This window comes from Daucus carota, chromosome 1, assembly GCF_001625215.2.
Source record: "Daucus carota subsp. sativus chromosome 1, DH1 v3.0, whole genome shotgun sequence".
Classification (NCBI taxonomy): domain Eukaryota; kingdom Viridiplantae; phylum Streptophyta; class Magnoliopsida; order Apiales; family Apiaceae; genus Daucus; species Daucus carota.
Genome location: NC_030381.2, coordinates 22,665,369 through 22,685,464, shown reverse-complemented (window position 1 = coordinate 22,685,464; position 20,096 = coordinate 22,665,369). Strand labels below are relative to the sequence as shown.

Here is a 20,096-nt window from a genome sequence, read left to right as displayed (position 1 = left end):
GAGACGGAGGAGAGGAGGCGACAGCGGAGGAGGTGAAGGAGCGGTGGAAGAGGAGGTAGAGGCGGGGGTGGAAGTGGCAGAGATGGAGGTGGAGGTGGAGGTGAAGATGGAGATGGCGGGGAAGATAGAGAAGGAGGTGTTGATATTAGGGGTTAATTATCAAATTGGGCACTCACTTCACATCAATATATCATCCGGGGCACTCTCGAATTTTTAGTCTCATTTGAAACACTGTTTTCAGAAATTGTATCAGTCTTAAAAGTAAAAAGTTAAATTCAAAAACAAATCGACAGTTTGAGATGTGTTACTCATGGGGATTTAACACAGTAGGCTATAGAGAATATGTACGTACGATTAATTGAATTTCTGCGTCCAAAAAATGGCTATATATGTATGATTAGGGTTCTTCATAACCTATCTTTTCCTCCATCAATTTTACCCATTTTTTGGATGCAGAAATTCAATTAATTGTACCTAAATAATCTCTATAGCCTACCGTGTTAAAGCCCCATGAGTAACACTTCTTAAACTGTCGATTTGTTTTCGAATTTAGCATTTTATTTTTAAGACTGATACAATTTCTGAAAACGGTGTTTCAAATGAGATCTAAAATTCGAGAGTGCCCCGAATGATATACCGGTGTGAAATGAGTGTCCAATTTGATAATTAACCCTTGATATTAGTGATATGTGCTTTAGAATTTAATGATACTTGAGGTGAGTTTGTAGTTTGTAGAACAAGGAGGTTTTTATTAGAGTAGTACTCTCTCTGATTTTAGTAAAAGTAAAAATGTTATGAGTTTATAAAATATATATAAACTTTATAATAAGTAATACTCCCTCCGTCCCTATTTATCTGTCCACTTTGGAAGTAAAAATTTGTCCCTATTTATCTGTCCATTTATACTTTCAAAACTAATTTTATGATAGTTTTTCAAATATATCTCCATAATTTCAATTTTCAAAGCTTGACTTATTTAAAATTTGGTTGAATTCATGTTATCAAGACATAAAGTAGGGGTATTCCACCATTTTCAAGATATTAATTAGAGGTATTTAATGAAAAAGTTTATACAATCAATTATTTCTTGGTATGTGTTTTTTTTTCCAAAATGGACAAATAAAAAGGGACGGAGGGAGTAATACATTTTTGTGAATTATTAGTAGAAAAATATTTTATTAATTGATTGGGGCTATTAACTTATCAAATTATAAAATATAATATCTTTATTGTACGTACTAAGAAAATTATTCTCAAACATTAGTTTATAAGAAATGTTATTTTATCGATTATGAATCAATACAGAAAGGAAAATTTGAGTGCATCTAGCAATCATGTTATATAATCGGATAACATCAACATATACATTTCCGCCCTTTCTCTCTCCTCCTTCGCTCATACCTCTACTGATTCAGAGTTCTAGAGAGAGAAACAATAAGTGTAGTCCTAGTAGCAGTAAAATCAGGGCAATGCCTTTGAATTCATCGGTTGAAGACAACGGAGCTGTGCGCAACTCGAAGCTGAATAAATCGACGTTTCTGGCTTCGCTGATGCCGAAGAAAGAGATCGCCGCCGATCGATTCGTTGAGTCGCACCCCGAGTTCGACGGCCGTGGCGTTCTCATTGCTATTTTCGGTACTCTCTCTACTTTCTATCTAATTTTTTTGTCAACTGTGTGTGTTCACTGTGTGTATGGAGCTGTGATTGCTTCTGTGTGCGTTTTACTGTGTGTATGGAGCTCGATTGCTGTTGTGTGTTTTTAACCGTGCTATGGAGCTGAGATTGCTGCTCTGTGTTGTTACTTTGTGTATGGAGCTGTGATGTTTGTATATATATTTTGTCAACTATGTGTGTCGTACCGTGTGTATGGAGCTGCGATTGCTTATTTGTTGTCTATGTCATGTTTGTGTAGTCTATCTTTCAACTGCTTGTGTGTGTTTTACTGTGTGTATGGAGGCGTCATTTAGTCGAGACTAGCTGTCAAATCATGCAACTTTCATAAGCATTAGGCTGCCCCGGGAATTTGTATGTGTTGCATGACTGCTTAAGAGAGATCCAGAGTACAGGACGGGGCTCCTGGGGACCTGGAATTGTAAGCACAAAACAACTGTAGATTCTAGGCTAACGTCATCTCATTTGTCTGTAGATACTTGGGACTAAACTGGTATGACACTGTCCAGTCGGTTAGAAAATGATCGTATGACATATTAACATCAACAAATTAGTTGAGGCCTGAGGGTGCTTGAGTAAATAAGAATAGTGACTGTGTATTAAAATGGCCACTATCAAGATCTTAGAATGTTGCAGTTGCGATGAAGCGATCATAAAATGCATCATGACACTCTATAGCGAGTAATGGAAATTGTTTCATGAGTTAAGAAATGACAATGTGAAAATAAATATAGCAAAATATAGGTTAATACATAAGTACTTATCAGAATTGTTAACTAAGTACATGAGCATAGTGTCATACAAGGTGCTAGACATGTAATCAGAATATTGTGATGCCACTTTAAATCAATAATGAGGACAATGTAATTTATCATTTTGGGTATATCATGTGATTTTGTAAATTTTAAGATAAAACATATTAGCAGGCCTTTCCCAAGCTTGTCCAATTTTTGTGAACCACTTCTGGATTTTAATCTCTGCACTATAATTCTTTCATATTCTAATGTAAAATCATTCATAAGGAATAATCTTACGTAGCTAGTGGCATGGAGATTTTAAGACTCTGGGAAACAAGTTTGGCCTCTTGTCCTCTGTGAAAACTGAAAACAGATTACTAAAAATTTGGAGCCTGAAAGCACTCTAAATTGTATACTTCTCCGCAGCTTTGTATCATTAAATTACCAATCGCGTGTCGTTTAATCTATATACTCTGTTAAGTCAGCATTCCAACCGATATAGTTGAGTTCAGTTGCTAGCATAGACAATTTAAGAATATGAAACAGATAAGTATTCCTAATATGTCGTATTTACTTTAATGACAAAAAATAATACCCACAAAAACTTAAGGCTTAGCGCAATATTTTGAAGCATATAAATCTCCAGGGTAATCAAATAGAGTGACATGTGACTAATCTTGAATATTAGGGGAATGAAAAAGAAAACAAAAATGAACAGTAGTGCTCCAAGTTGTGTTATCATTGCAAGTGTGAGTTCAAAGCAGATAGACCAATGCCCACGGGCTCAGGAAGTGTGTAGTCCATGGCAAAGGATATGCATCTTGACGGATAATACATCAAATTTAAGAGCTCATAAGCTAATTTCGAAAAGTATGTGTGAAGATGCTAGTAATATTAAAAGGGCACCGACGGTGGGAGTTTCCAGGTTGAAATTGAGCATGAACCAGGTAGATCCTTACACTGTAATAGTAATTGATTAATCACTTCTTATGCAGTCTTTCAGAATTATACCTGAGATGTGGGACTTATGCACACATTCCTTACCATAGAATATTAAAATATCCAAAATAAGCCACTGTATGCGACTAGCTGACTCAATTGATGGCTCAGCGAGTTGAGCTCGGACACATTGCCGAGTTTACCGAGTTGGGCAGAAAGTCCATATGTGCAAGCTTACTCCATGATAGATCTGATTACTTGCCGAGATTAGTCGAAACGAATTCCTGAGTGAAGTCAAGATACTGAGTCGAAGTTGAGTTGCTGAGTCGAACACGAGTGGGGCACAAAATCATCTTTTGGTAAGATCTTTTACAAACCCCCTATAAAATCTTCAAAAACTTATCACATATGTAATGAGTTTTGTTGTAGTGAGCTGTAAGGTGAGTTGACTTTCACTAGATCTAAAACTTTGTGAGCTTGTAATCTCTTTTCTTTTTCTGCTATTATCGAAACAGATCGACCCCTTCCCTTGGGTGCTTCTTGGACAGATCTCCACCTTTCTGGTGTCCATAGACCAGACTTAGATTCTGGGGCCGCGACCCACGAGATCGGAGGTTCGTTCCTCCTTCTAGGAGAAAGGGTCGGTCTCAAGGTACGGGAGAGAAATGTCTACAACCACCCCCTTCCTGGCGCGCCAAATGATAAGTCCAAATATGTATGGCTTCGGTTCTCGCTGGCCTGCTTGAACTCTGCTGTTTGACGCTGTTGATTGGTGGGGAACCTGCAAAACAATGCCTGACCGGGGGTGGTGGCCGTCAAGCACCTCCGGTGTAAGAATGGGAATCTTTTATCAAGAAATGATAGAGAGAATAAGTGTATAGGAGAGTGTGTGTGTGTGACAAAGAATGATACTATCACCTTTATAAGGAATGCCCATCTCGACCTGTCATCTTCTTGCCACCTAATTTGTGTGATAAAATGTATATTATAATAGTTAAAAACATTGCAGAGCCGGGTAAATGATACTGCAGAGCCGGGCTTAACTAATATGCGGAAGCGGGTATCATGTATATATTATAATAGTTAAAAACATTGCAGAGCCGGGTAAATGATACTGCAGAGCCGGGCTTAACTGATATGCGGAAGCGGGGTACTATCATATATATTGTCAACTGTGTTTGTGTGTGTCGTGCTGTGTGTATGGAGCTGCGATTGCTAATTTGGTTGTCTTTGTCGTGTTTGTGTAGTCTATCTATTTTTTTCAACTGCTTGTGGTGTTTTACTGTGTGTATAGACTTCTGATTGCTTTTCTGTGTGGTTTACTGTGTTTATGGAGCTGTGATGTTTGTATATATATTTTTTCAGCTGTGATTATGCGTGTCATACTGTGTTTATGGAGCTGTGATTATAATCTCTGAGCTGATTAAGTACGATCTTTAGTACTCTTTTTCATCTTTTTGTATTGTTTGTATCTTTTTTTGTCAACTGTTTTTTTGTTTTTTACTGTGTGTATGGAGCTACATATATATGAGAAGCTATAATCAACATCATGTTTAATTGCTCTTCGGTACTTTATGTTCAATTTCTTATAGTTTGTATTTATTTTTATCAACTGTTTGTGTGTTTTTTACTGCGAGTATGGAGCTTTGTCTATCCGATAAATAAATGTCTGAAATGTATCAATAAATGTTGGGACTGCATTGACTATCATTGCATGTGTTGGGGGTATCACGGGCTTTTAGAAAGTACTCCTCAATCCCATATAGATGAGCTAGTTGACTTTGGGCACACATGTTAAAGTGCATTGACCACATACCTCCGCAGATTATTTTTGTAATTTCCTTTTTGACCACATGTGGTCAATGCACTTTAACATTTGTGCCCAAAGTCACGAGCTCATCTATTTTGGGTTGGAGGGAGTACTAAACTAAGACAAAAGTCTCTTTATTATTCGTGAAGGGGAAGAAGGATATCTTTTGTCACATGAAAGAGCATATTATAAATTGTGAAGTAATGCTAATTCGCTCCTGTTTGGTTACTCATTCTGTGATTGGTTTTTATTACAAATATGAAATACTATGTCAATGGTCACAAATTTAAGTCAACAATACATGTTTGTTTTGACTCTGTGTTTGTAGAGCAGATAACTTGCACCTACTTTTGTGTATTAATATGGTTAGTATGATCAAAGTTGTGGATTACTTTGGGTGCTGCTTTATATTGCTCAAAAATGGATTTGGTTTGTCTGCCAAACAATTTTGCAACTTTGTGATTGATAATACCCATAATCATTGTTTTCTAGATTCTGGAGTGGATCCTGCTGCCGCGGGGTTACAGGTCACCTCAGATGGGAAGCCAAAAATTCTGGATGTTCTTGATTGGTATATGTTTGGGGGACTTTTATCTTAGTGTATAAATTAAAGTAAATATCAGTGATCTTAAGTGTTTTTCTATCTTTTAGTACCGGAAGTGGAGATATTGATACCTCAACTGTAGTAAAAGCTGATGCAAATTGTTGTATTCGTGGAGGTTCAGGTATGCCCTATGATATATTGTTTCTAAATGTGATAAAGGACAATGTAATACTAAAGCACTCATTATATCTTAACGGGTTTCATAACCAAGACATTTCCATGAAATAGTTACAAACATTTCCATGAAATAGTTACAATGGGATTATAAGACGACATTTGGCTTCATATTTTCTGAAGGATACTTGATGTTTTCCCTTTCAATTTTAGGTGCATCTCTTGTTGTAAATTCTTCGTGGAAGAATCCTACCGGTGAATGGCATGTTGGCTATAAACTAGTCTATGAACTTTTTACAGATACATTGACTAGTCGATTGAAGGTGAGGAATTCAACGATAATTGACACCAGAGATTTCAATTAAAACACTCATTGACAGATATTCTTATCAGACTAACATATACAAAAGTTACATGTATTTTCCTCTGCAGAAAGAAATAAAGAAGAAATGGGATGAGAAAAACCAGGAAGCCATAGCTGATGCCGTGAAGAATCTTGACGAACATGATAAGGTATCTAAATCTTTGATGATGAAAATTTATCATATTCTGCAATGAACTTCGAATTTAGACATCAATAGTGTCGATAGCCCAGCCTGTAAATTGTCAAAAAGATTGGCAAAAAAATTAAAATAACTTGTTCTCTATTTTATTATCCTGACTTTTGCTATGCTCAAAATACGTTCTCTTTTTTTATTGTGACTGCTTTTGCAGTTTTTTAGTAAATACTTTTGTAGTTGCATTTGGTTTTGATATTTAGACAGAAGAATATAGAATTGTGCCCAAAGGTTTTGGCAGTCTGTTAATTCTTCATACCTTTGTTCTGAATGATAAAACTCGGATTTTCGAGCCTTGCTTTGACTCAATTTTGTATGGGTTTCGTCATAGATAACACACTTGTGGACAGTGTACTAATAAGAATGTTACTATTTGACTGAAAAGGTAATTGGATGTGTAATGTGTTTTTTTTTTGCCACAAAAAAATAACACATTACACATCCAAAATTAGATGTTTAGCGCGTGAGTGTATTCTTGTCGTTGGTCCTGTTTCTTTCCAGTTTTGTTGTAACTTCTAAGTAGCGAAGGGACATGATACTAAGATCGTTCTAAGCAAGCAGGTTATGGCTCACATTATTTAATCTATCCTCAGCATATGATTTTTCGATTCCTTGTTTGCAGAAACACTCAAGCACTGATGATGCAAACTTAAAAAAAGTTCGTGAAGATCTGCAAGATAGAGTTGATTTTCTGCGAAAGCAAGCCGATGTTAGTAAGCAGAACGTTTAACTTTCCCTCTCTCCTTCTCTTTTTTTAATCTCACAAGTGTCATAAATTATTTCCAAATCATCCAGAGCTATGATGACAATGGTCCTGTAGTTGATGTTGTTGTTTGGCATGATGGGGAGTTATGGAGGGTTGCCGTCGATACACAGACTCTTGAGGATGATCCAGAGTGTGGAAAACTTGCTAACTTCATTCCCCTCACCAATTACAAGTATTTTCGCTTACATCCTAGATAAATTTTGAATCGAATTCAACTCACTTAGGTTTTCTTATAATGACTAGGCACTGACATCACATAGTTTGATTTGCTTTATGAATGCAGTCCATGATGCTGCCCCCTCTTATTTGTCATAAAATTATATTTATATTTAGTCATAACTATCAATTTCTTCTTGGTCGTACTATTTTAACCGACTTATGGGAAGTAATCTTACAGGACTGAACGAAAATATGGCATTTTTAGCAAACTAGATGCTTGTTCATTCGTTGCCAATGTTTACAATGAAGGGAATATTGTAAGTATTGTTACAGATAGCTCCCCCCATGGCACACATGTTGCTGGCATCGCTTCTGCTTTTCACCCAAAGGTTAGACAACGTGAAAATATGAAGATTATGAGCTATTATTTACGGTACATGACAATTTTACCTCTTAAAGTATGACAACATCATGAGTGTATATAGGAACCTTTGCTAAATGGAGTTGCACCCGGGGCACAGATAATTTCATGTAAAATAGGTGACTCACGGTTGGGTTCAATGGAAACAGGAACTGGCTTGACTAGAGCACTAATTGCTGTTGTGGAGGTTTGTCTTTCTTCTTGTAAAGTATTTTATCTTCAAAGCTTTGGTAAACAACAGGACTTAAAATGCTTGCGGATTGATATCTTATTTTTGGTTTTTCATGACTTCTGAGAAGTAAACTTTTTGTTTTTTGTGTGTGAAGAAATACTAATTTTAATGGAGGTTAAAGTTTTACCTCAAAACCTAAGTAGCAAGGACGAAAGTATCGCAGAAAGGTCCAAATTAAAAGTGTAAATTTTGTGCAATCTGTAGTCACAGAGTGATATGTTCTCTTTAAATTTATCTCAGACAATGTTTTTGTGTAGAACTGTAATGCTTTATGATACACAGGTAACATCTTTTGCAAGGATCACCTCGTGTTAGTTTACTATCTTTGTAGTTCTCCGCAAATCCTCTATTTTCACCTATTCTGTTTCACTGCATCATGTAATAACTTGAATATACCATGATATTTTTGAAAAAAATAGATGGTAAAAATTGGTTTTGCAATTTCATAACACATCTAATAATGTCAATATGTATCCTTCCAGCACAAATGTGACCTTATCAACATGAGTTATGGAGAAGCTACATTACTTCCAGATTATGGCCGCTTTGTTGACCTTGTTGATGAGGTAAATTGCAAAGCTCACAATTGTATCTGTTTTTTTTCCCCACGGGTTCTCCCTAACATCATCTGATATATTTAGGTGGTGAATAAGTATCGTGTAATATTTGTTAGTAGTGCTGGGAACAATGGACCAGCATTGACCACTGTAGGTGCACCTGGTGGTACCACTTCAAGCATAATAGGAATTGGTGCTTATGTCTCCCCTGCCATGGCTGCTGGTGCTCATGCTGTAGTTGAGCCTCCTTCTGAAGGGCTTGAATACACATGGTATGATCATCATCTCTATGGGCTACTGTTGATGATACTAAATCTGGTCTGAGTGTAGCTCACATACGTTATCTAAAATGGATGCAGGTCTAGCCGAGGACCGACTGCTGATGGTGATCTTGGTGTTAGTGTGAGTGCTCCTGGTGGAGCTGTTGCTCCCGTTCCAACATGGACCCTTCAAAAGCGCATGTTGATGAATGGAACATCTATGTCTTCTCCATCCGCCTGTGGAGGAATAGCATTGCTTGTCAGTGCAATGAAGGTTACTGTTATGCTTTCACCTCTTAGATTTTACTTGGAAATTTGTTTATCCTCTCTATTTGGTGTTTAATCTTTTGACTAATTAATCTTTTTGTTTTACAGGCTACGGGAATTCTTGTTAGCCCTTACACTGTACGAAGGGCACTTGAGAATACCGCCATTCCTGTAGGGGGTTTGCCCGAGGATAAACTAACAGCTGGACAAGGGCTTATGCAAGTTGACAAGTTACGTTTTTCAATTTCCTCTCCTTAAAATAACCAAATGGAAATCAGAGAATATTCTAATGAGTTTATTGCATTACAGAGCACATGAATACCTTCAGAAGTCACATGATATTCCCTGTGTTTGGTATAAGATAAAGATCAATCAAGTTGGTAAAACAAGTAAGTTTAATTTACTCCTCCCTTTGTGTGCATGGATGGGTTTTCAGGCAATCAATGAACCAGCCAAAAACCAATTACAGTAGCATAGACACACCCAAACCCTGCGATATTGTAGGTTAATTGTAAGGTCATCATGCAATAATATTACCCTTGTATGCGGATCTGTTCATTTACAAAATGTACTGTGCATTATCATCAGGATTGAAACCTCTCTATATCTATCTTTAATTATTATCAATTATTACTATTATATATTGTTACTGAGTTTTAATGTTTACTCTGCTATTTTTTTTATTATTCTAGATTATTGAAGTTATCTTATATTTAGATTTGTATTGTTTCTGTTCTTATTAATTATTACTATTATTTATTTACTCTACTGGTTTTTATTATTCAAGATTGTTGAAGGTATTACATGTTTAATTATTTCTTTAAACACTTTGAGGCAATCTATACGCTTGAGAAGCTTTAACAATGCAACCTATCTAAATTAATGTTTCTAAAGCTGTGTACAATTTTACAACTTTAGCTCAATTGATGTGGGCTGCAAGCCGAATGATTGTGATATTTTTACTTATTTTGTTATAGGCCCAACTTCACGAGGTATCTACCTGAGGGACTCTTCCTATTGTCATCAATCTACAGAGGTTAGGCGATGGAACACCCAATTATAGTTTAATTTTTGTTCTGGTTTTAGTATGTTTACATGTCTCATAGTGGCCGACATGATCTGGTTTTCAGTGGACAGTGCAAGTTGATCCAACATTCCATGATGATGCTAGTAATATGGAACAACTAGTTCCCTTTGAGGAGTGTATAGAACTACATTCAACTGGAGAGGCAGTGGTGAAAGCTCCTGATTTCCTCCTCCTCACTCATAATGGGCGTACCTTCAAGTTAGTTGGTGTTGCTTTCTGTATTTCTGAATGTCAAAATAATTTATACATGCCATTACAGCCACTTTACTGTCTAGTTCTTATTTTCCCCCCTTCGAAAAGCTTATAAGCCATGATCAGATATATACCATAAGTATTTATGTTGGCTTGCCCTCCAACACTTTTTCTGTGCTCACACTAGTCTTTTTAGCTTGGAAGCAAATATGTAAATTTGATTCAAAGCTATTCATCTTCCTGTGGTGCAACTTCCATGAAATGCTTTAAAGGGTTTTCATTTATGGTTGTGTACTCATGTAGATGTAGTCATGTGTAATTATAGCACTTTCTGTTTGTCTACCTTACAAGGCACGTATCTCACTTTCAAACAAGTACACATACTCACTAAGAGGCACAACCTCATAAGCATTCATAGTCTTCTAATTCAGTGTTTATTATTCCTATAATTTTTATAGATCATAACATGTTTACATCCCTTTGACAGCATAGTTGTAGATCCAACAAAACTTAGCGATGGGCTACACTATTATGAAATTTACGGAATCGACACCAATGCACCATGGCGTGGTCCCCTTTTTAGAATTCCTGTAACTATTACAAAGCCAACATCTGTGAGAAGCCGGCCTCCACTGATATCATTTACTGGAATGTCCTTTGTACCAGGTAAAGTAGTGATCTCTGGCATTATTGTATTAGATATAGTTATCTAACCCATTCCAAGGACCCTTTTTTTTCTGAAGGAGTCTACCGTCGTTGAAAAAATTAAAGTAATCGGGAACCAGATTTCGATATATATCTTTATTCTAGTGTTTCTAGTTCTCTAATAGAACATATCATTGGGGTAAATGTTGGTGCAAATATGAAATTAAAAAACATTGAAGGAATGTGACACGACTTTGTTCAAAGGAGGAACTAATATTAACACTGTAATTTTTTTTAGTTTTTATAATTTATATCTGAAGTGCAGGATACTAATGAATTGTTTTTGAACCTGAAAGTATATATATTATAGGCTGGGAAAATGATGTCAGCTTATGTCCCTGATATATATTGCACTATGGCAACGTGTTACTAGAACTTGCTTTCTGAAAATAAATTGGATATGTTCAAAATCTGAAAATACATTGGAAAAGTCATTACCTGTTAACGAACGGATAACATGTTGCATCTAATCATTCTTGTCTCTCTTTATATGTTTTCCGGGGGACCTCCTTTGCTTTAAATGTATCAAATATAAATTGTCGAAAAGACAATTGAGTCTGTCTTGGAAAGACAATGTCCCTAATATATTTTGTTTTCTCTGGATTTCTGGTTAAACAGGAAATATTGTACGGAAATATATCGAGGTACCACAAGGTGCTAGTTGGGTTGAGACAACCATGCGCACTTCAGGCTTTGACACTGCTAGGAGATTTTTCATTGACACTGTTCAGGTAGAATAATCTTAATGCTAAATAACTTCATATATGTTTTCAGTGACATAATTTTGCTTCCTCCAGATCTCTCCCCTGCAAAGACCTATGAAGTGGGAAACTGTTGTTACGTTCTCATCTCCTTCTGCCAAGAGCTTTGCCTTTCCAGTGGAGAGTGGGCGAACAATGGAATTGGCAATCTCTCAATTTTGGTCGAGTGGTTTAGGAAGTAATGAAATCACTGTTGCTGATTTTGAGGTATTTTTAATCAACCATCTTCTGTCTTCTAGAGCTGAACTCATCCTCCATATGGATTCAGAGCTGTCAATGCTTTAATGAGTCAACATGTAATCATCATCATAATATGTTGTCCTTGGTATGCTGTTAGATTGCTTTCCATGGGATCAATATCAATAAAGACGAAGTAGTACTTGATGGAAGTGAAGCGCCTGTTAGAATTGATGCCCAGGCTCTTCTCTCATCAGAGACACTTGTTCCAGCCGCAGTTCTTAATAAGGTGTGATAGATTTAATTACATATATTAATATTAAAACCTGCAAGCTAGCAATGTTTCATTTATTTTTGTCCAACTTTGCAGATAAGAGTTCCATATCGTCCTGTTGATGCAAAATTGCACGCTCTTACAGCCGACAGGGATAGACTACCTTCTGGAAAGCAAACACTGGCATTGACGTTAACGTATGTTCTTTACCACATTAACAATATTATTGTTTCAATAAAGAAAATGTTATATATATCATCTAAATTTACTGTTTTACTATTTGTGCTGCAGTTACAAATTCAAATTAGAAGCCGGAGCTAATTTGCAGCCACAAATTCCCTTGCTTAATAATCGGATATATGATAACAAGTTCGAGTCTCAGTTTTATATGATCTCAGATACAAATAAGGTACTTCATATGTTCCCCCCTCAACACTTCATTTAAAAAAATAAAATAAAATTCCCTGTCATTTAGAATTTTCCTGCAAGTTACTTCTGTCACGCTTGATTTGCTGACTGTATATTTTTTCATATATTTCTCTTCTATGGAACATATCTTATGTTTAACTTTTCCTTGTTATTGTAGCTGTTTAGAGTGCCTCTTAAGATTCTGAATACAGTTACTCTGAGAAGATTAGTATGCAACTGCAGCAGAAATAAAATATTATACCCCTGCTACAATAGTATGTGCCTGTGAGGATATTTGTTATTATGTAAGGATTTGTCTTCTGCTATATAGTATGAATGAAACCTGAACTCTATGATTTGCTATATTTACCTCCGAGTGGAAACGAATATAGACATTGATAAAATGTTGGAAGTTGCATATATCGTAAAAATATATCTCCAAACCTGTAATTAATAGCTATAGTGTACCTTACAGGGCAGCCAAATTTTGGTTTACTTTTTGTTATTTGAGGTAGATAAGAACATAGACATTCGAGTGTAATTCCGGATGGATTTCTTGGAAAGTAAACGAACTGTTATCGCGTCTTAATTCTGTGATATATGATTTAAATCCATGATTGCATGTTATTTGTTAGTCTGTTCTGGTGGATCCTTTTAATGTTCTTTCATTTTATTATTAAATCTAAGCGTGTACATGGAATGGGTGATGTTTATCCAAAATCTACTAAGCTTCCAAAGGGCGACTATACCTTGCAATTATATTTGAGGTATGTCATTTTCCTGTCGATTTTCATGAAGTAATTCATAATATCTTGCCAAGGAAGCATTTTCTATATACTAGATACTTTAATTTTTTCTAAACCTGATTTTATGATATCTGTACCTAATATCAGTATCTTTTGAATTAATTTATACCTTTAATCTTTTAATTAAAAAAGGGATCATAAGTAGCAAAATTAATTTTGCTATTCCACATTAACACTCTCAGTATGAACTGCAGCCATTCATTTAGTCAAACTTTTGAGGACAAACAACCGTTCTTTTATAACTTTTTGTTTTACTAAGTATTAAATTTTGTTACCTATCGTGATGCAGGCACGATAATGTTCAGTACCTGGAGAAAATGAGGCAACTAGTTTTGTTCGTTGAAAGAAGTTTGGATGAGAAGGTAGATGTCTTATGGCTTTTTTGATATTCAGTAAGATCTAGGGCAGTCTTTCACATGTTGCTAATAACTAAATTTCTTTTGACCGTCAATTATCAATTATCCAATGGAGTTGGCTTTGTTACAAGCTTTTGATTACATCATTAACATTCAGAGTCCTGGAGTTATGATTATTTAACTTTTTGAATGATTTCATCCCCGGTGATTCTTAAAAAACATGTGATGGAACCTTCTTTCAGATACAGAGAAAATCACATTTCCATTTATATATCGTTCATATATTTTTCTTTTGTGATCCAATATCTACACCATTATTACAGATAATTTTAGATTGAGCGCTTAAATTCAGTTAATTTCTGACCCAGGATGCAATTCCATTAAGCTTTTACATCCAACCAGATGGTCCTCTGACAAGTAATGGTAGCTTTAAGTCCTCAGTTTTAGTTCCGGGGTATGCTCATCTATTATTCTCTTTCATTCAATATATTCACACACATATTATATCTGTGCATATTGACCTTCATTTGTATGGTTATGGTAGAGGGAAAGAAGCATTTTATGTTGGCCCTCCTACAAAAGAGAAGCTCCCCAAGGTGCCTAACCACTATATCTTCTTTTCTCGACTTTTGTCATGATTTTGGAATGTTGTATTGAGGTGGAAGAATCAAGTAGGTGATTAGTGTTTATTCTACTGCAGAACACTCCTGAAGGATCTGTATTGTTAGGAGCTATTTCGTATGGAAAGTTGTCTTTTGGGGTTCAAAATGAAGAAAAAAATCCAACTAAAAATCCTGTATCTTATCTGGTCTCTTACAATGTCCCTCCAAATAAGGTTACCACCATAACTATTGTTTGGCATATACTTGTACATAATATAGCCACCTCACTTAATAAAGTTTGCGTATATGGTTGTCTCACTTCATACTTTTCCTACTGTGTGGATTTTTTTTTTTTTTTCTGATTAACAGCCTGAAGATGTTAAAGAAAGACGTTCTGCGAGTGAAAGAAAAAGTGTATGTGAGCGGTTGGAAGAAGAGGTATCTGAAAATTGAAAGAGAATGCCTTAATCTGAAAATTCATTTGTGATGATATCTAGTAGACTAATTTGCATGCAAATTTATGGCATTAAATCATACGGATCATTGTGATGACTGTGGTCACACCATGGATTATTTGGGCAGTGTTGAATCTGTTCTTTTGCCATTTGTTTTCATATGTGATACGTGTAATTGGTGTATTACTCGCACTCTCTAATTTCTTGGTGACTTTGGTATTCGGTGTGCACACTATTCGAAAAAGGTTCCTTATTAATAATGTCAAGTGTTAAAAAAAGAGGTCTAGTTGGGTAAGTAATAATTTCCTTAACTTACAGTACTCTATGGTGAACATATCTTCATAGTTATAAAGGTTATCTTAATTATTTTATATCAGGGGTTCCATTTGTTATGGACACCTTAATTCCTGTCTGCACCAAATTGATGCAGTAAAATATTTTACATTCTCTTCTCGTCACGTTTCTCTTTTCATGTTTCATGGTGGTGACTCAACTATAGTTGACAGAAAGAGGTAGGTATCTGGAAGAAGTTATAAATAGTTTTTCTTGTTTTCTCTTTTCTTTTTGCTAATTATTGTTTTCTCTTTTTCACTCGTGCTTCCTCTATATTCTGCAATTTTTAGTTTGGTTGGAAGTTTTGGTCAAACTATGGGAAACACATATAGTCACCATAATTGAGCATCAAAATTCATAGCCTCTAAATATAATCAAAGTTTGGTCAATTTGTTTGGACAGTTTTGAATGGGAACTCGCTATGCGGAACACCCATATGCCCCCTCTGGAAAACGAGGGGGCTCAGAACTGAAATCATAGTCAACTGAATTCATAAACTTAACTATTGAAACTTCACACTAGCAGGGAATTAATTAATTATGTAGAGCTGTAGAGGCGCATATACATCTGTTTCATGACTCATTAAATGACGTTGCCTATTATCTGATTCCTTTCTAGTTTCTATTGCCATCCTCGTCTTGGATGTTGTTTAAAAGTCACGTATGAAACACTGTTATTTATGACGACGTCTGTTCTCAGGTTCGTGATACCAAGATAAAGATACTTGCAAGCCTAAAACCCAGCACTGATGAGGAACACTCTGAATGGAAGAAGTTATCTAGCTCACTTAAGGTAAAATTTGCTGCTATTATATTTAGAGAGGCATGTAGCTGAACTAGGTGATATACCTTTATCGTTTATTATATGTTAAAATGATCACTTACCTAACAGTCAGAGTACCCAAGATACACTCCACTTCTTGCCAAAATACTAGAGGGTGTGCTATCCAAGGAGATTGTGGAAGATGATGTTCACCACTACAAAGAGGTGATTCTTAATTATCTAATTATCCCTAATGCCCATGATATCCACTTCAAGAGTAAATCGCCTAGTCAACTAGTCAACATGACCGGATTAGAGTGTTTTACTTCATTTTACAATAATGTATAGTCACTCTTAATTAATGCTAATACAACTTTTACAGATTAAGATAAACACTTCACTTCCTTATGTAGTATTTAATACAACACTGAATGTCCTCATGATTGTGCAGGTTATAAGTGCAGCAAAGGAGGTTATTGATAGCATTGACACTGATGAATTAGCAAGATATTTTTCCCTTAAAAGTGATCCAGATGATGAGGGGGCTGAGGTGGGTCTTCTGGGTTCCCATATGCCTTTTTAGTGCTTTTATTTCTTTCAACTTTGCTGTTGGAGTAGGAGTTTAGTTCAAATATGATTAGCAACAATTCTCAAATGAATTATTAGAGTTTTATGTCACTGTGTGTTTTATTCTTTGGTTCATAGGAAACAAAGAAGAGAATGGAGACCACACGGGACCAGTTGGCAGAAGCATTGTACCAAAAAGGATTAGCTTTGTTGGAAATTGAACATATGAAGGTATGATTAATAGTTTATTTGCAAGAGTTGGGTGTCTTGTTTGCAAGTAATTGTGTTATCTATGGCAATTGTAAGTAGTGTGTATCTCCTGTACAGAAGTAATTGCTTGACTGTTAATCTTGAAACCATTGACCAATACGAAGCTGAATATAGAGGACAGATGGTGGTCACTTTTGAGCACTTAAGTACCTTGCAATTATTGATTTGGTACTTCGCCATTGTTGAAGCTTGTAAAGTTGCACTTATGAAGTCAGAAGGCCTCTTTAAATAGTTTCACTACATAAATTATTAGGCTCATCATTTTTTGGAGCACACCTTATAATTTATTGATTTGAAGGATTTTAGATGCTGGTTAGGTGTCAGTATCATGTAATACAAAGTAATAATCACTTGTTAAGTTCTAGATCTCACTTACTCTGTTCACAAAACAAGGAAACATTTGATCCTTGTAGACTGTAGCCTCTCCACTATATTGAATCCCTATCAAGGAGCCTTCCTTTTCTGTATTATACTAAACAGTCATTGAACACCTGAATTGTACGGAAATCCTTTACTTTCCACCGTTTAATAAAACATCATTATGTTTGGGTAGAAATGCTGTGCTTTTTAGTTTTCATATTCTGTACAGCCCTAATCTATATACTACACTTTCCGAACCAATGTTTTGTGATGGTAAGCAAGTTTTCTTGCTGATCAACAACATTAATGTTGCTGTATTACCAAATCATAGAGCACGCCTTCCTGAACTGAAAATAAAGTTATTGGCCCAGCTACATAATGTGTACAAATCTCTAAAAGGCTAATCTTATATTTATTGTAATCGTCTCTTTCAGTGCCTTGATTTTTTTTCCTTCTAGTTACCTTGCATGTTCTGTCCTGAGTTTGTGTATGTTATTCATTTTTAACTTCTAATTCTCTGTTTACTAAAGGAGGGTGAGAAGACTTTAGAACTTGCTGCTACTGAAGGTGCAAAACCTGATGCTCAGCAAGATTCGTTTGAAGAAAACTTCAAAGAATTAATAAAGTGGGTTGAAGTGAAAAACTCGAAGTACGGCACTCTCTTGGTATTACGTGAGAGACGTTGTCGGAGGCTTGGCACTGCACTGAAGGTACTGCTGAACTCTTTTCTATTAAGAGTGGTTTTAGTTCTTGATGAATTGGTAGATTTCATGTTGCTAGATCTATCAAACGATTATATATTTTCCGTATGAGACTGGAGAAAAATGTATGACACTTGAAATCCCACTCTTGTTTATCTTTATAGAGTTAATTGCATTTCACACTCCTATACTTGGGCCCAAAAACACTTTAGTATGCAAAGTTTTGGAAATTGCATTTCGCAACCCACTGGTTTTGTGCTCTGCATTTCGCACCCTTTCCATCGATCTCTGTTAAATGTCCATGTTTAACGTTACTTAAGCCGGGGTTAAAACGGGAATACCATATCTTGACCATCTTCTTCCCTATTTAACACTATATATGCCCTAAATATATGTATATTAACCCTAATATAGTCTAAACTTTGTTTCTTTGTCACAGAAATCACAGGAATGAGCATGAAACAAACTAGGCTTGTACCTAAACTAGCAAAATCGAGCCTATTCTAAACTCTAACCAGTGAATTATAACTGCCAACTTAAAATATATTTAGTTACATAATAACCAAACAAAACAAACCCTTTACCTTCAAATATGTACAGAGCTCCGCAACACTAGTAAAGTTCAATTAAACTTAATCGTTGACTCCCTACACACGTAAAGAGTGTACATTACATAAATATACACAATACTAATCAAGAAACAACCAAAGCTAGAACAAGTATAACACGATTACCCGACTTTACTTAAAACAATCAATAACATGGTAAACCAAATACATATGACAGCCTATGCACATAAAGAATATAGCTTTACACATAAAGATTGAAGCTTTACACCTTATCTAGAAAATGGGATATGTTTCTGAAGATGGAATTGTAATAAACATCCATACGAACATGGTCAGAAAGCATCTCTTTCTGGTGATAAAGAAAGGTGTATGCAGAAATAATTTGCAAAATCAACTTCTTTTGGGAATTAGATTTAATCCCGTTTGTATCATGCTAATGACGGAATAAGATCCCATCCCATATGTATTAGTGTCTAATCAACCCACTATTAGTGGGTTTGTATTTTAAATATTTTTTGATGCCTCAATTGCCCTTAAATTTTTAATGCGACTGTTAAGTTTGACGGAAAGGGTGCAGAATGAAACGCCCAAAATACTAGTGGGTTGCAAAATGCAATTTCCAAACGTTTGTATACTAAAGTGTTTTTGGGCCCAAGTATAGGGGTGTGAAATGCAATTAACTCATCTTTATGTTACTTCTAATATATATGTTATATTTCCCGACCTATTCCACATTACCAAGAAAGACTTTGGAACTTACCTATCCTTTTTTGTTATGTTCCTCACATGTGATAAGAGTACTTTGTGCAGATAGCCTAATTGTCGACCACTGTTTACAGTTAAAATATCTGTCACGTGTGTGCTGGTAATGTGTAGATGTATGATTGTTGCATCATTTTTTACCTTTTGTTTCAATTAGGTGGTAAACGAGATTATACAAGATGCAGGCGAACCACCAAAGAAGAAGCTATATGAGTTGAGAATCTCCTTGCTTGGTGAAATTGGATGGAACCATCTGGTAGCATATGAAAAACTGTGGATGTTTGTGCGTTTTCCCGCTAATCTACCACTGTTTTAGAGCTTGTTTAGCACTTTGATAATTAACTGCAAAAGTTTTTGCTCTAGTGTTAGGAAATTCCTTGTGCTTTATGAATATCGATAGGAAATTTTCCTCAAAACCATAAACTACCCTCATTAGAGTTGGGGGCTTACAAACTACTCAGATTATGTAGGTAGTATAGACTGTTCTCTGTATTCTTTTTCTCCTGAAGCTGTAGTGTCTTTAATATGCTTTAGAATTTCAATAAAAAATGGGTTCTGCTCATTGTGAATATGGTGATCAGTCTGCTAAATTGTAATGTGTTATAATGCAAGTGAGGAAATGTTAAACAATTTATTTCATTCGACTCTGATATGCAGATAAATAATGTTATCACTTGCGCTAGGTTGATGCATCTGGTCTACTTTCTCTGCTGCTGCCTCTGTGAGTGAAGATCAATTACTAAAAATTTAATTATCACAGACACATTTTACATTAACAATTATAATACTAACTTAGTTGAGTTACTATTGTATTAACATGTAATTTATTTCAGATACTGAATTTCAAGAGATATA

At 35.5% G+C, this 20,096-nt stretch overlaps 1 protein-coding gene across 3 annotated transcripts; it reads left to right on the top strand.

The window, feature by feature from the left end:
• Nucleotides 1–1,298: 1,298 nt before the first annotated feature.
• On the top strand, nt 1,299–19,880 carry LOC108203289 (tripeptidyl-peptidase 2). Of its 3 annotated transcripts, XM_017372104.2 has the most exons (34): nt 1,299–1,635; nt 5,650–5,728; nt 5,809–5,882; nt 6,089–6,198; nt 6,308–6,388; nt 7,055–7,141; nt 7,228–7,370; nt 7,596–7,746; nt 7,843–7,965; nt 8,493–8,576; nt 8,652–8,839; nt 8,927–9,101; nt 9,203–9,324; nt 9,404–9,483; nt 10,072–10,130; nt 10,225–10,379; nt 10,861–11,039; nt 11,697–11,809; nt 11,876–12,046; nt 12,177–12,305; nt 12,387–12,487; nt 12,582–12,699; nt 13,386–13,465; nt 13,794–13,866; nt 14,229–14,314; nt 14,405–14,456; nt 14,561–14,695; nt 14,832–14,900; nt 15,950–16,042; nt 16,142–16,237; nt 16,464–16,562; nt 16,718–16,810; nt 17,740–17,919; nt 19,399–19,880. In XM_017372104.2, the coding sequence occupies exons 1-34, from the start codon at nt 1,335–1,337 to the stop codon at nt 19,555–19,557; spliced, it is 4,038 nt and encodes a 1,345-aa protein (XP_017227593.1). In that variant the 5' UTR covers nt 1,299–1,334; the 3' UTR covers nt 19,558–19,880. The 3 variants fall into 3 exon arrangements, with proteins under 3 accessions (XP_017227593.1, XP_017227584.1, XP_063949246.1); XM_017372095.2 differs by having other exon boundaries at nt 1,314–1,635; nt 14,229–14,456; XM_064093176.1 differs by lacking the exons at nt 1,299–1,635; nt 5,650–5,728; nt 5,809–5,882 and having other exon boundaries at nt 6,286–6,388.
• The last annotated feature ends 216 nt before the right edge of the window (nt 19,881–20,096 follow it).